Source organism: Falco punctatus (genome assembly GCF_963210335.1).
Source record: "Falco punctatus genome assembly, chromosome: 4".
Lineage (NCBI taxonomy): Eukaryota > Metazoa > Chordata > Aves > Falconiformes > Falconidae > Falco > Falco punctatus.
In genome coordinates this window covers 84,319,723-84,332,453 of record NC_137583.1, presented here as the reverse complement: position 1 = coordinate 84,332,453, position 12,731 = coordinate 84,319,723, and the positions used below count along the sequence as shown (strand labels likewise).

The 12,731-nt window shown below is 39.3% G+C and overlaps 1 protein-coding gene and 1 long non-coding RNA gene across 7 annotated transcripts in view; one reads left to right on the top strand and one right to left on the bottom strand.

Annotated features, from left to right (window-relative positions):
• MACC1 (MET transcriptional regulator MACC1) overlaps positions 1–9,714 on the top strand; it is a 37,218-nt gene extending 27,504 nt beyond the window's left edge. The window contains exons 4-5 of the mRNA XM_080385216.1: positions 2,171–2,359; positions 9,331–9,714. Of these exons, the coding sequence (XP_080241342.1) occupies positions 2,171–2,359; positions 9,331–9,546 (405 nt within the window). The 3' untranslated portion in view covers positions 9,547–9,714. The remainder of the gene's footprint in view (positions 1–2,170; positions 2,360–9,330) is intronic.
• LOC308062934 overlaps positions 1–12,731 on the bottom strand; it is a 109,325-nt gene that overhangs the window by 68,659 nt on the left and 27,935 nt on the right. For 4 of the 6 annotated variants that reach the window (XR_013927754.1, XR_013927755.1, XR_013927756.1 and 1 more), the window contains 2 exons: positions 11,112–11,709; positions 9,650–9,715 (listed from right to left, as the gene is read on the bottom strand). This is a non-coding gene — a long non-coding RNA (uncharacterized lncRNA). The remainder of the gene's footprint in view (positions 1–9,649; positions 9,716–11,111; positions 11,710–12,731) is intronic. The other 2 variants (XR_013927758.1, XR_013927757.1) reach the window with 2 other exon arrangements.

The window sequence follows — 12,731 nt, the reverse complement described above, 5'->3', positions numbered from 1 at the left end:
ATAGGAGGAAGACACATTCAGACTCTCATAAAAAATAAATCTTTCATGAATTAATTATAAACAGTGAGTGTTCTATAAATGTTCCAGGAGCCTTGCTCATTTGGTAGGTTGACTGAGTTGACTTTTTTGGTTTTAAACAGCTATGACTGAAATAGTTTTGTCTTTTGTCATGGAAGTCATTGTGGTAAATTGCTTCTCTGAGCAGTTCACATTCCCATTGTCAAGTATTTAATAACCTTATAGTGTGGAACCTCCGTTATTTATATATATTTGTGTACCCTAAGGTGCATGTCTCAGTTAGCTTCATATGTTTAAAGCAAGGAAATCCTGACCCACATGTTGAAGACAAGATTTTTCTATCCACATGTGACAACTTCATAGTCAATGTTGTAGTGACCTAAGGACAATATTGCATTTCAGTATATATTCTCCTGGGCCACACTTTCAAGTCACTGGGCAATTCTATGTGATTCAGTACTGTTCAATGTGAATCTAAGTGGTTTTATTCTAAATGCTTCCAGGTAATAGGTTGCGTTGTTAACTATCTTAGTTTACTTATGGATCTGTGCACAAATAAATTTGGAATTAATGATTACTCAATACTTTCCTTGGCTCTGATGGAAAAGTCTACCAGCCTGTTGAGGGACAGAAGAAAATCATATTTTTTATATGAGAATAAAGTGCTATAAAAATGGGTGTTTAAAAGTTCACATGGTAGCCTTTCATCTGAAGCCTTTTGACTACCTGATTGTAAACCTTATCAGGTTTACTTCTCATAACTCATCTACCCTCTTTGAAATGCTGACAGCGATTTCAGCAGGATTCAGGAAATGTTGATAGCAGTGGCCACTTACAACTCTTAAGGCTGCATTAAACTGCATGGAATAAAACTCAGCAAGTATCAAGTATAGTTTAATCTGCCATGCCTCTGTAGAAAAAGTGAAGAGGGGAGGCAATGGTGAAAATGATCCAAACTTTTAATTGAATACAGTGAAACAGAGTTCATTACAGACTAGGCTAAAAGTGGGGCATAATTAAATTAACAAAATGTCCTGTTTTGTTGAGATGCGTATGATTTTAAGCTATGAAGTGCCAATGCAGGTCCATCTTTGTAAAGCTAGACTTAAAACTGGATATCATCTGTGTCAGTTGGGCAAAATTTAGCATTCAATTACTTTTAATTAATATTCTATTTTTATGGTTAATAGCTTTCTTAATTATTACCACAAGGCAAATTGTACAACTCAGTCTCCACTCTGCCAGAGTATAGAGGGATCTGTACTGCACACTGTAGTCTGCTTCTCACTACTGTGCTTACGAAAAGTTCTACTGCTTGCAATGAGGATTTTTATGGGAAAATGTTTTACAATTAAATCACACAAATGTCCAATTTCTACAGAAATACTTGATACTTTATTAAAAATTGGTATCTAAAACCCAAGGAAAACTTCCGGATTTTGTTCTTGATCTTTCACTAAAAATGTGAATGTTTTCAACGGAACATTCTGCTGTTAATTCAAGGAGAAGAAAAAAACAACAATCCACCTAATTTTCTCATTAGCCCTTATCCAAACAAATGAAGAAAGGAGAATGCAACATATCTGCATCTCAGGGTTTCACTCCTGGAACCATTTTAATTTGTTTGTTATTAAATGCTCATTTGGTGTGGGGGAGGAAAGAGTTTTATGCTTGCATTTCTGCTTAATGGTCAGCAAATTATCAGTTCTGTGGGAAGAGTAAATCAAAAGGTGCTGGTCAGTGTAATCAATGATTTTTCAGAAAAGCAGCAAAGGACCACACCTTAGTATAATGCTGCTCTCAATTTTTTCATGTTGTACTTTTAAGATGCTAAATTTGATGTCCCAAATATTTTTGTTGGAGAAGTATATTTTCCTTCAGGATCTGTCAGTTTGGCAGGATCCATTTGACACTGGAATGCCGAAGCAGCTGAATGCCAGCTTAATTTCTTCTGAAACTTATGGGCAGTTTTCCTATGAAACTGTTGGCAACATATTTTCGTAGGAAAAAAAGTTATGTATTTGTAAGAACACAAGGCAGACAAAAAGCCTTCCTCCCTGCTTTGAAATATAGAATAGTGCTATAAAAACAAATGATAATGCTCTGTTTGTAATTACTGGTGAAGGAATGCTAATGAAAATTATTGTTGCAGGCACTTTTGAAAATAGATTGCCAGGGATTAGTGGCGCGTCTTACCCAGGACACTATCATTTTGACTTCAGCTGTCAAGCTTGGCAAATACTGGCGGGAGCTTGCAGAGAAGCTAGCCCGACTCACAAAGCAGCAAATTGAGGCTTACGAAGTGCCCCACCGAGGGAAAAACGGAGTGGTATCTCTGGAGGTAAGGCTCTGGTGTAACAGTGTGTGCTCACTTGCGCCTCAGCACACACAGCTGGGGACCGTTCTTCCTTGCTTAGTGTGCTTCTTTCCTTTTGCACTTTGGCCTCCTTATTTAATGTGTAAGCCCTTTAATGAGAGGAATTCTCACCAACTTTTGCTTGCAATGATCTAGATAGACGTTAAGGCCGGTTGTTCAGTGTTATCGTGCCAAATTAATTTGCTGTGGAGGTCCTGGTATCTGTCTTGAGCTTCAGCTCTTTACTCCCACCCCAGGGGCCACTTTCAGTCCTTATTTCCTGTCTAACTTGTTAATCTTATTCACTCCTCTGCTGTCATTTCAGACACAGTGAGCAAGACCATCCAGTCCTTGCAGGAACCACTTCAAATCACCCCCAGTACAGCTTTTGCCCTTTCCACTGAAAGGAAGCTTACCTTCACCATTAACAACGCTTTTCTGTGCCTGTGTAATATTTGTCATCATTTAGCTTAAGCAGTGTGACGAAATGGTGGAAGCTCTGATACCAATTCCATTTCTGTCCTGTTGTGTGAACATGGCAAATCCATGTTTTAATTTCATAGTTTGTCAGGTAGGTTATGCTATTTATTCCCCTTTGTAAAGCACTGTGCTTATACAGACGTACGAGTTCTAAATAAAAGCCAAGCTGTCCTCTCAGATGTGTTTTAGTGCATATGCATCTAAGGAGGAATTTAGGTGCCTTATTATTTCTCTAGTGCCTTTTGAGGTGCCCAGAGGTACCCGTGGCATCCATGCAATGTCACATGTGCCACAAGACTTGGGGTGGGCCCTCGTCCATGCCTCTGAACCGAGGGCCAGCCTGCGCTCCTGGCACACCTTTGCCTGGGCAGCCAAGTTGCTTTCTGTGGTTTCTTACTCTTAAACACTGAAGCATGCAGTAGATCCACTATTTCCCACAGAGTTATATGCTGCTGACTTCTAGGTTCCAGGCCGGGGTTTACCCTGAACAGCCTCTTTTATAAGTGCTGCTGAATGATGCTCAAGCTGACCTTTCTGCCTTAAGCACTTACATTCAGGTTTGACTGTCCCTCTGCCTGTACTATCACCCCCTGATTATTGCAGGTAATGCACATGACCCAGCCTGAATTCCTTCCCTCTCACCACCAAAGGAAACGCTATTTCCCATTCACAGGTTCACAGCTACTCAAGACAATTTTTCCCTCCCTTTTTCTTTCCCTGTAGCTGATTCTTCCTGTTCTCTGCCAAACATACCCTCCTTTCCACAGCCTGAGTCCAGTGAGTTTTTCACCTCAGTTTTATCTGCATGGTGATAGCTATCAAGAAATTTCTGCTCTAATCGTGAACCGCCACCTCTTATTCCCTTTGAATGCTCTGTCCTCCTTCCCCAAACAATATTTGACCAAAATTCCACACATTTACTTACAAGGTTCTGCACAACTATCTCTGTCATTGCTGTTTGCAAACACTGCCTCCTCCTTTGATCTTCCTTTTCTCTTTGAGCTATTTTGTGATTGTTTTTTTGTAATTTGTTTGGTTTGGGTTTTCTTTTTTTTAGTTTTTCTGAGTACATTACACGTACTGGGATGAAACTTCCTCTGTAATTTTTTTTCTCATAAACCAGTCAGTTCTACTAATCCCTAGTCTATTACTCTCCTTTAGTGAAAAAATCACCCTCTTATTTTCTCTAGCTTTACACTAGTTTATTCTAATATGCTAAAATCAAACAAAGTGTGGATGCTTGTTTATTTCCATTATTTAATTTTTTTTACTGTAATGCAGTGACTTGTCTAACTTCCTAGACATTAAAGCTTTCTCTGTTTTTCTGACAACCCCCCCCAGCTTTCTACAGAAGGAATTACAGACCTGAACAATGTGTGACTCTACTGGTCTCAATTGGGAAATGCTTTCTCCTTTGCTAACAGACAGCACAACTAAAACAATCTGAAAACTCTTTTTCCAGCACCGTACCTATTTATTTTTATATATTAAAATAATATATAAAATGTTTAAAATATTATTATTTTACATGTCTATTTCCATGAAGCCCATCTTCTGCCTCATACACCCTATTCTTTTACTTTCAGGAGTTCTTTATATCATTTTTATGATAAACCACCCACAAAATTCTCTGCCTTTCAGTGACAGCATCTGTTGCCAAAAGATAGTACAGTCAAATTCATCATACAAGAGCCAATAATAGAGTATGTTTTGTTTTTTAAAAGAACATTCAATGAGCAATCAAAATTTGGAATTTTGCTGTATTTTTATGTAATTTCTCAAAGCTTAGTATGGGCCCACAGGGAATTTATTGGTTTCATGTGAGCTTTGTAATAGCATTGGTCCACACAGGTGTGAGCTCAAAGCACAGTAGGTTTCTAGCACTGGTATCTCATGTGAAAGCTCAGCATCCTCAGTGTCCTGTGACTCTAACCTTAAATTTCAGTACTTTCTACTGAATTTCAGTGCTTTCTTCTGAGCTCTGAACTTCTCGGTGCTCTGGTGAATTGAACCTCTACATACAGAAAGCAATATTCTGCTTATAAAGTTTTGTGTATGTTGTTCAGCAGGGATGCAGAACAAACGTAGCTAATGCAGTTTAAATTCATACCTGTGTGGAGATGCCCCCAGCACTGTTACAAGTTTGGCATTAGTCTGACTAATTTCAGAATAATTGCTCGTCATCACATTTACTTAGCAGGTATAAAAAACCCCTGATTGAAACCATCTTATCCCAGCCTGGATTTTTCTAATGGAAAAACTTTCTTATTAATAGTAGTTAGCATGAAAACAGCAAAGGTGGGGGAGTAGTAAGTTTTGACTAATTATTGAGGATTATCGGAAAACATTAATCAATTCACTACCCATCAAGGACTGTTCTACCATTGAGAGAGCTGATTGGTTGAAACATGTTTCTATTTTTAAATTTAATATTTTACTTAGTGGGAGAAATCTTCTCCCAGATGATCACAGAGGCAACCTGAGGTACATAGAATTGGTGCCTGGAGTTCTGAAGTGCTTTTTATCAGTAAATTCCAAAGCACTTTACAGAGGATATAGGTATTATTATTACCTACTCAGCAGAGGCAGTGGGAGCAGAAGGAAAACTCACGCAGCCTGAGGTGATACTTGCCCAGGATGCTGCAGTGAATTAGTATTTTGCCTGAGAATCTGCTTTGATAGAATTCAGGAATGTCAAATGCAATTCAGTTCACCCATTGCATTAGAGTATGCGGATGTGGGAAAGGACCTGCCTTAGAAACCTGTTTTGCACTGTTAGTTCAGTGTGGTAAGTGGATTATTGCTGAGTGAATTGTGCATCACTGATGACCAGGTTATAAAGCTTTTGATTCCCCACCCCCCCTTTTTCCCACCACCTTTTCTTTTGTCTCATGAAAAAATCAGTTGTGACAGAGTAGAAGAAAACAGGGTTTGTATTTTAGGCATATTTCAGCCAATTGTCTGATTGCAGTGGGTCAGCCTGACCTTCAGCATAAGTCAAAGCACAGCACCTTTTTCTGCTCACTGTCTTTTCACGTTCTAGTGAAGACAGAAGGCTGTACCCTGATTCTTCAAATATCCTGGTCTAACTGGAACATAAGAAAAGGAAGCAGGAGGCAGAGAAAAGGCATAGCCAGCAGCAGAGTATTGGGAAACCCAAACTTGTTGGCTACCTTGGTTATCAAGCTAAAAATAGGAATACAGAAACTTTCTGGTCTCAGCATAAATACAAACAGTAGTGAGCTGCTTTAGTTCATTAAAATATGTTGTAATATCTAGTATTTACAGTAGTACAATAAAACCTTCCTTTTCAAGAAAGCCTGTATAATAAAAGGAAAGAATTCATTACTCTCCTTCTTCCCACCTACCACCAAATTACTTTTCTTTCCTCTTTTTGTAATCTTATGACTATGACTTAAGATAGACTTGCTTAAAGCGAGAAGCAGGCACCATTCGTTTTGGGTAAATGATGATACCCTTCCCTTTTGTAGATCTAAAATGAGAAACTTCACTGAAAGCATAGGGACTTTTTTATGGCTTATACTGAAGGCAGAAGCCAGACTAATCAGACTGTGAGACATGCTTCTGGGGATATGATTTTGATGGCTTTTTCTATTCAGGGATGGGGAGAAAGGCAGCAGAAGTTGAAGGAAATGTTTACAGAAACTATGACAGAATCAGTCTTGGGTTAAATGGAGAGTTCTTAGCCCAAATGTGGAGAAAATCTCAGAACTATGAGCAAAGAAATATTCCTGTTACTCAAGTCTTCAAGGGTTCAAGTAAATAAAGCTTAAATCAAGGTCGTAGAGCTTCATGTTGGTGTATCATTTGTAAATTAATAGGATTATATTGAGGAAATAAAAAATTTCTTACTGAATTATCCTTCAGAACCAGGAAAACTGCCTTTCCATTAAAAGAGAATCTGGACTTCCTAATCACTTCTCTGTCTGTGTGTATATATGTTATATAACTTTATGCACACATCAGTCTGTATGCTTTTATTGCTATACATAAGTGTGTTTCTGTTAAAACAGCAAATGCCAGAACCTTTTAGGAAGGTGATGAGTTTCTTTGTGGATCATTCCTACAATTTCTAACTCAGTTGCTGTTTGCAAACTCTTCATTGCCAATGAGGAGTGGGAAACTAGAAAGTGGATAGCCCATGTTAAATTTGGAAAAGCAGCAGCTGGGAAAACAATCTTCTTGTTTGTAAACTGAGCAAACTTACTCTGGACATCAGCACTTTGAAAGATATAAGTCCCCTTGGTATCTGAATCGTGCTGTCATAGCTTAATTAACATCACTAGACTAATAACAAACTACACCTGCTGTGAATCTGCTCCATATTTGTTTGGCATAAAATAAACATACTGTAGTTTGAACTAAGGAGCACTGGTAACCTATCTTTTAATTTCCTTTGTTTCTTGCAGGACACTTTTAAAGTTACATGCCCTGATTAAAAAAATTTCATTATGAAAGCTTTTGTCTCTCCTGGTTATAGAGTGATTTTTTTCCTTTTCTTTTTTTTATTTTGAACAGAGACTTTATAGATACATAATTTTAGAATCACAAAATCATTTAGGTCAGAAAAAAACTATAAGATCATTGAAATCAGCTATTAACCCAGGACTGCCAAGTCTACCACTAAACCATGTCTCCAAGTACCACACCTACACGTCTTTTAAATACCTCCAGGGATGGTGACTCCAACACTTCCCTGGGCACCCTGTTCCAGCGCTTGACAGCCCTTCCAGTGAAGAAATTTTTCCTAATATACAATCTAAACCTCCCTGGTTAATAAGAAACCACTCCTGCCCAAGCCTGTAGCACAGCGTGGGGCTGGTGTGACCGAAGTGCAGGACCCACACTCAGCCTTGTTGAGGTTCAAACCTCACACAGTGGCCTCGGCCATCAGCCCAGCCTGCCCAGCCCCCTCTGCAGAGCCTTCCTGCCCTCCAGCAGATCAACTCTACCGCCCAGCTTGGTGTCACCTGCAAACTGACTGAGGGTGCGCTCGATCCCCTTGTCCGGATCATTGATAAAGACACCAAACAGGACTGGCCCCAGTACCGAGCCCTGGGGAACACCGCTTGTGACCAGCTGCCAGCTGCGTTGAGCTCCATTCACCACTGCTCTCTGGGCTCGGCCACCCAGCCAGCTTTTTACTCAGCAAAGAGTACACCTGTCCGAGCCCTGAGCAGCCAGTTTCTCAAGGAGAATCCTGTGAGAAATGGTGTCAAAAGCTTTACTACAGTCTAGGAAGAGAACATCCACAGCCTTTCCCTCATCCACTAAGTGGGTCACCTTGTCATAGAAGGAGATCAGGTTAGTCAAACAGGACCTGTCTTTTGTAAACCCCTGCTGACTGGGCCTGATCACCTGGTTGTCCTGTACATGTCATGTGATAAGACTCAAGATGATGTACTCCATAACCTTCCCTGGCACCGAGTTCAGGCCTGCAGTTTCCCATATACTCATTTCAGCTCTTCTTGTAGGTGGGTATCACATGGGCTAACATCTGGTCAGCTGTGATCTCCCCAGTTAGCCAGGACTGCTGATAAATGATGGACAGTAGCTCAGTGAGCACTTCTGCCAGCTCCATCAGTACCCTCAGGTGGATCCCATTTGGCCCCATAGGCTTGTGTGTGTCTAAGGGTGTAGCAGGTCACTGAGCATTTCCCCTTGGATTATGGAGGCTTCATTCTGCTCCCCTTCCCTGTCTTCCAGCTCAGGGGCTGGGTACTTAGAGAACACCTGGTCTTGCTATTAAAGACTGAGGCAACAGAGGCATTAAATACCTCAGCCTTTTCCTCACCCTTTGTCACTGTTTCCCCTCACATCCAATAAAGGATAAGATCCTCCTTAGCCCTCCTTTTGTTGCTAATGTATTTATAGAAAGTTTTTTTTTATTGTGTTTTATACAACAGCCAGATTAAGTTCTGGTTGGTGTTTGACCCAACTTCCTGCTGCTGTTACTAAAAAGCATTTTTGTAAAGGTAAAACACATGTCTAAAAGTTCCAGGCTAAGTAGAAGGACAGTAGGATGTTGATCAACGAGGCAAAAGGAAGCATCAAAAGCACAGCCAAGCTCCAAATAGGGAAACTGCAGCTGGGTATATGCATTGCAAAAATGACCAAGGGGGAAAAGTGTTTTCCTTCTGCACCCGTTTCCTGAATTATACTTTCAGACAGGGATATATTTCAACCTGGTGATAATCATCTGAGTGGATGATTTATCTTTCCATTATTTATCCTTCTAAGAATTTGAGTTTCATATAAATGAATTACATAAGGTTACTGGAGTTTTTATATCAGCATGCCTTTTATAATAAAGCATTTCAGTGCAGCTAGGGATCACTTTCCTTTTTTTTTTTTTTTCGTATGGCTTTTCTACCATTGGAAGGAATTTGCTGGTTTTTTGCTCGATAATGAAATTTCTACATCTAAATCTTTTCATTTTTTCCATTTATTTTCAGATGATGTGGAAACCTGCATATGACTTTCTGTACACGTGGGCTGCCCATTATGGAGACAGTTACAGGGATGTCTTACAAGACCTGCAATCAGCCTTGGATAAAATGAAAAACCCAGTAACAAAACATTGGCGAGAGTTAACTGGAACATTGATTCTTGTGAACTGCATGGAGGTGTTAAGGGCAAGTGCTTTCTCCAAAATGGAGGAAGAAGAATAGACTACCAATATATTTTTTTCAGAAAATCTCTTGCGTAACTGTAATGCTGATATTTGTGCTTCAGTAATGCTTGTAGAGCATGACAGAATGCAGTTTGCTTTACCTGAGTTGATGCTGGTTCTAGCCTCATGGTTCTCAGCCACAGATGGTCAGAGCTTGTTAATGGCTACTGAGTAAATAAGAAAAGAATGGGGGATTAAACTAGTGACATCAACAAAAATGACTTGAATCTTACAAGGTCGTTTCTAAAATTAACAATTTATGATTGCACTGACTTCTAGGTGGAGATAAGTTTTAAAAAACCACAGCTACGCATGTATGAGTTCAGCCTCTTAAACATAGGTTTACATTGTTTTCAGTGAGGTATTAAAATCTAAATATTTAATACATTATTGCAATTGGTGCCCAAAAACTTCCACTCTAAGTCAACAGGTGCAGGTTAGCTTAGGAAAAAAACTTCAGGATTCTTTCATCCTCTGCTGGGACAAAACTCACAAAACAGGAATTAAACAGGCATTTGCACCTGGAAAAATAGGTGTGTGCTACTCAGTCATTCCAAAACAGCTTCTGGTGTGTTTTTTGAAAACTGGAACAGAGACAATGGTTAAAGGTGATTGACTTTGTTTGGTGTGTTGATAGAACCTAACAGGGTTTGAGTCTTTTTTTTTTGTTGTTTGGGTTTTTTTTTGTTGTTGTTGTTGTTTTGGTTTTGTTTTGTTTAAATTCCAGCAAATATGCCTAAATTATGCTGAGTGGAAATTCAGGAAGCCTTCTTGGTGTACACTGTCCATCCCTCTGATCATTTGCTTATTCCTACTCTGTTCTTACTAAAGAGGTAAACAGGGAAGAGTGACTTTGTAGGTAGGACTGTAGGCAGCTCACACCTGCTTCTGTTGATCATTTTCTTCTACCTTACTGAAGAATATTGGTGATGGCCTAATTATTTTCCTAAAGAAAGGTAACAGTGGGCTGCTTTTTAGATTCATTTATTTATGGAGCAATGAATTATCATTAGTCATATGTTCTAAAAAGAACCCCACTTAGGTGCTATCAATAAAAATCTTTCAGTTACTGAGTAGCTTATTATAAATAGAAAATACAGGCTGAATAAATAGCTACAGGCTAGCCAACTTTAAATACCTTTTTTAACATAAGTTGTTAAATATATTTTTAGTTAAGTGGTATATCTAAAAGCTTAAAGCCATTTTGAACACCTTTGATCAACATTCATTCAGAAACATCAGCAAATACTCATGACACCCAGCTGAAAAGAAAATTGGCTTCTGCCATCACTTGCAGTTGAGAAGACAAAGCCAAATTCTTTCAGGAGTACTACAAAGTAGTAGCATTTCAGTCCAGAATCTGTGCTTCCACTGTTGTCTTAGCTGATCTCTACTAAGAAGGAGGTTTAAAACAAAACAGTGCATTTACACATTTTTCTTTCCCTCCCCTTTCCTCTAACCTGCTTTCTTTTCTATTTTCATTAAGCTTTCCCAAAGCATGCATAGCTCAGGAAGGACGCTGAGAAAAGAGCACTTGCTCTGGTAATAAGAAAGCTCACTCACCAAAAGACTTTTTAGTATCAGGGGATGACTGAATTAGCATGTGTGCAAGTCATCTGGCTCCAGTGGACTTCCTCCTGATTTGCAACAGAATGAGGAATTCAGCCCACAGAACAGTAACTGTTTTTGCTGATCAAGGAAAGGTGGAAACAAAGGAGTCCGATTATCAGAGGTCCCAGTTGTGTCAGCTGCTAGCACCTATTTTATATCTTGCCTTGTGCAGGTTTAAAAAAAGCTGCAGAGAAAGTATAAAATAACATTCCCTTGTTATCTGTACTTCAGTGCAGACACTAGCTGTTCCTTCCTCCTTGCAGGCAGTGAAGGCTCAAAAAAAGGGGGAAAAGTATCTTTTGTCTTTCTCTTTTGTGCTGCAGGGTAAGGAAAAGGTGCATACTGATTCCTTTTAGAATAGGCTTCTTTGAAGTTAAAATGATAAGTTCAAATATTAAAATTATAAATATTAAAAATAGGCATTAAATTAAAATAAATTCTTTAAAATTATACTTACAATGTACCACTGCATACTTCCAGGGTTCTGAGGTTTCCCAGACTGCTGTGCTGCTTTCACCTTAGATCCTGCTCATAGCAGAGACTGTGAGACCTGAACAGGATTTTGCAGCGGTTTTAAGCAGGTCACACACCATCTCCCTGCTTAAAACTGCAGGGAAATACTTTTTTTTTTTTTTTTTCTTTTGCTTCCTAAAAGCTGAAATACCAGAGGAGACCATGGATCAAATCTTTCAGCTTCACCTTGTTCTCTTACCAGCTGATCTTCAGGCATCCCAGCAGGCAATGCTTCCTTACTTAAAGCCCTGTTAAGCCACTTTTTTTTAACTTACTTTCTTTTTTTTCTCTTTTGTTAACTTGGCTGTAACAGCTAAGCGACACAGCTTACTCCTGCTGCTGAAGACAGCTCTCTGCTTCCACCCTTTTTTTGTACATTTGAGTTTCTTACCCTTTAGTAAACATGTTAACTACATGTCCTATTGAAAAAGAAAGCAATTATTGTATTTTCCTGTTATTACTACTAGTCAAAAGGGGGGGAAAGCTGCCAGAAGCACCCATTCCTCGTTGTGTTGTTCTGCCAAATATGAAGGACAAGCTACCCAAAGCCTTCAAGGCTGAAGGATAATCCACCCCGAGAAGGTGGTCAGTGGTCAGGAGCTCAGGAAGAGGAGTGCTCAGGGAACAGAGGCTGCCGCCTCTTATTCTCATGGCCACGCCCTTTCATTGCTGTGAAACAACAGCAAAGTTGTTTCTGTCTTGAATGAGAGTTGAATTTGGCCCAGTAGATTTAGCAAATATTGACTTAGTGAGTCAGTGTTCTCCTTAGCTTGCAGAATTATGCAATTGATCCTCCAAGTGTATTTCTTTGCAAGGGAATTTATATCTGTAGCTGTGCTGTACTCCAGAGTTTTTGACTTTGGGTTTTGGTTGCTAATTGCGCTCCCTGTTTTTGCTTTAAGCTTCTGTTCATATGAATGAAATGTGCACTCATGCAATATTCTGTTTACTTTAGCAGCCCACACTGGATATATTAAAAAAAAGGTATTAAACCCCATATTTTATTTAGTGCTCTAGTGCTCAAAACCACAAAATGCCAGCTGAGAGTGGAAGCAGCTG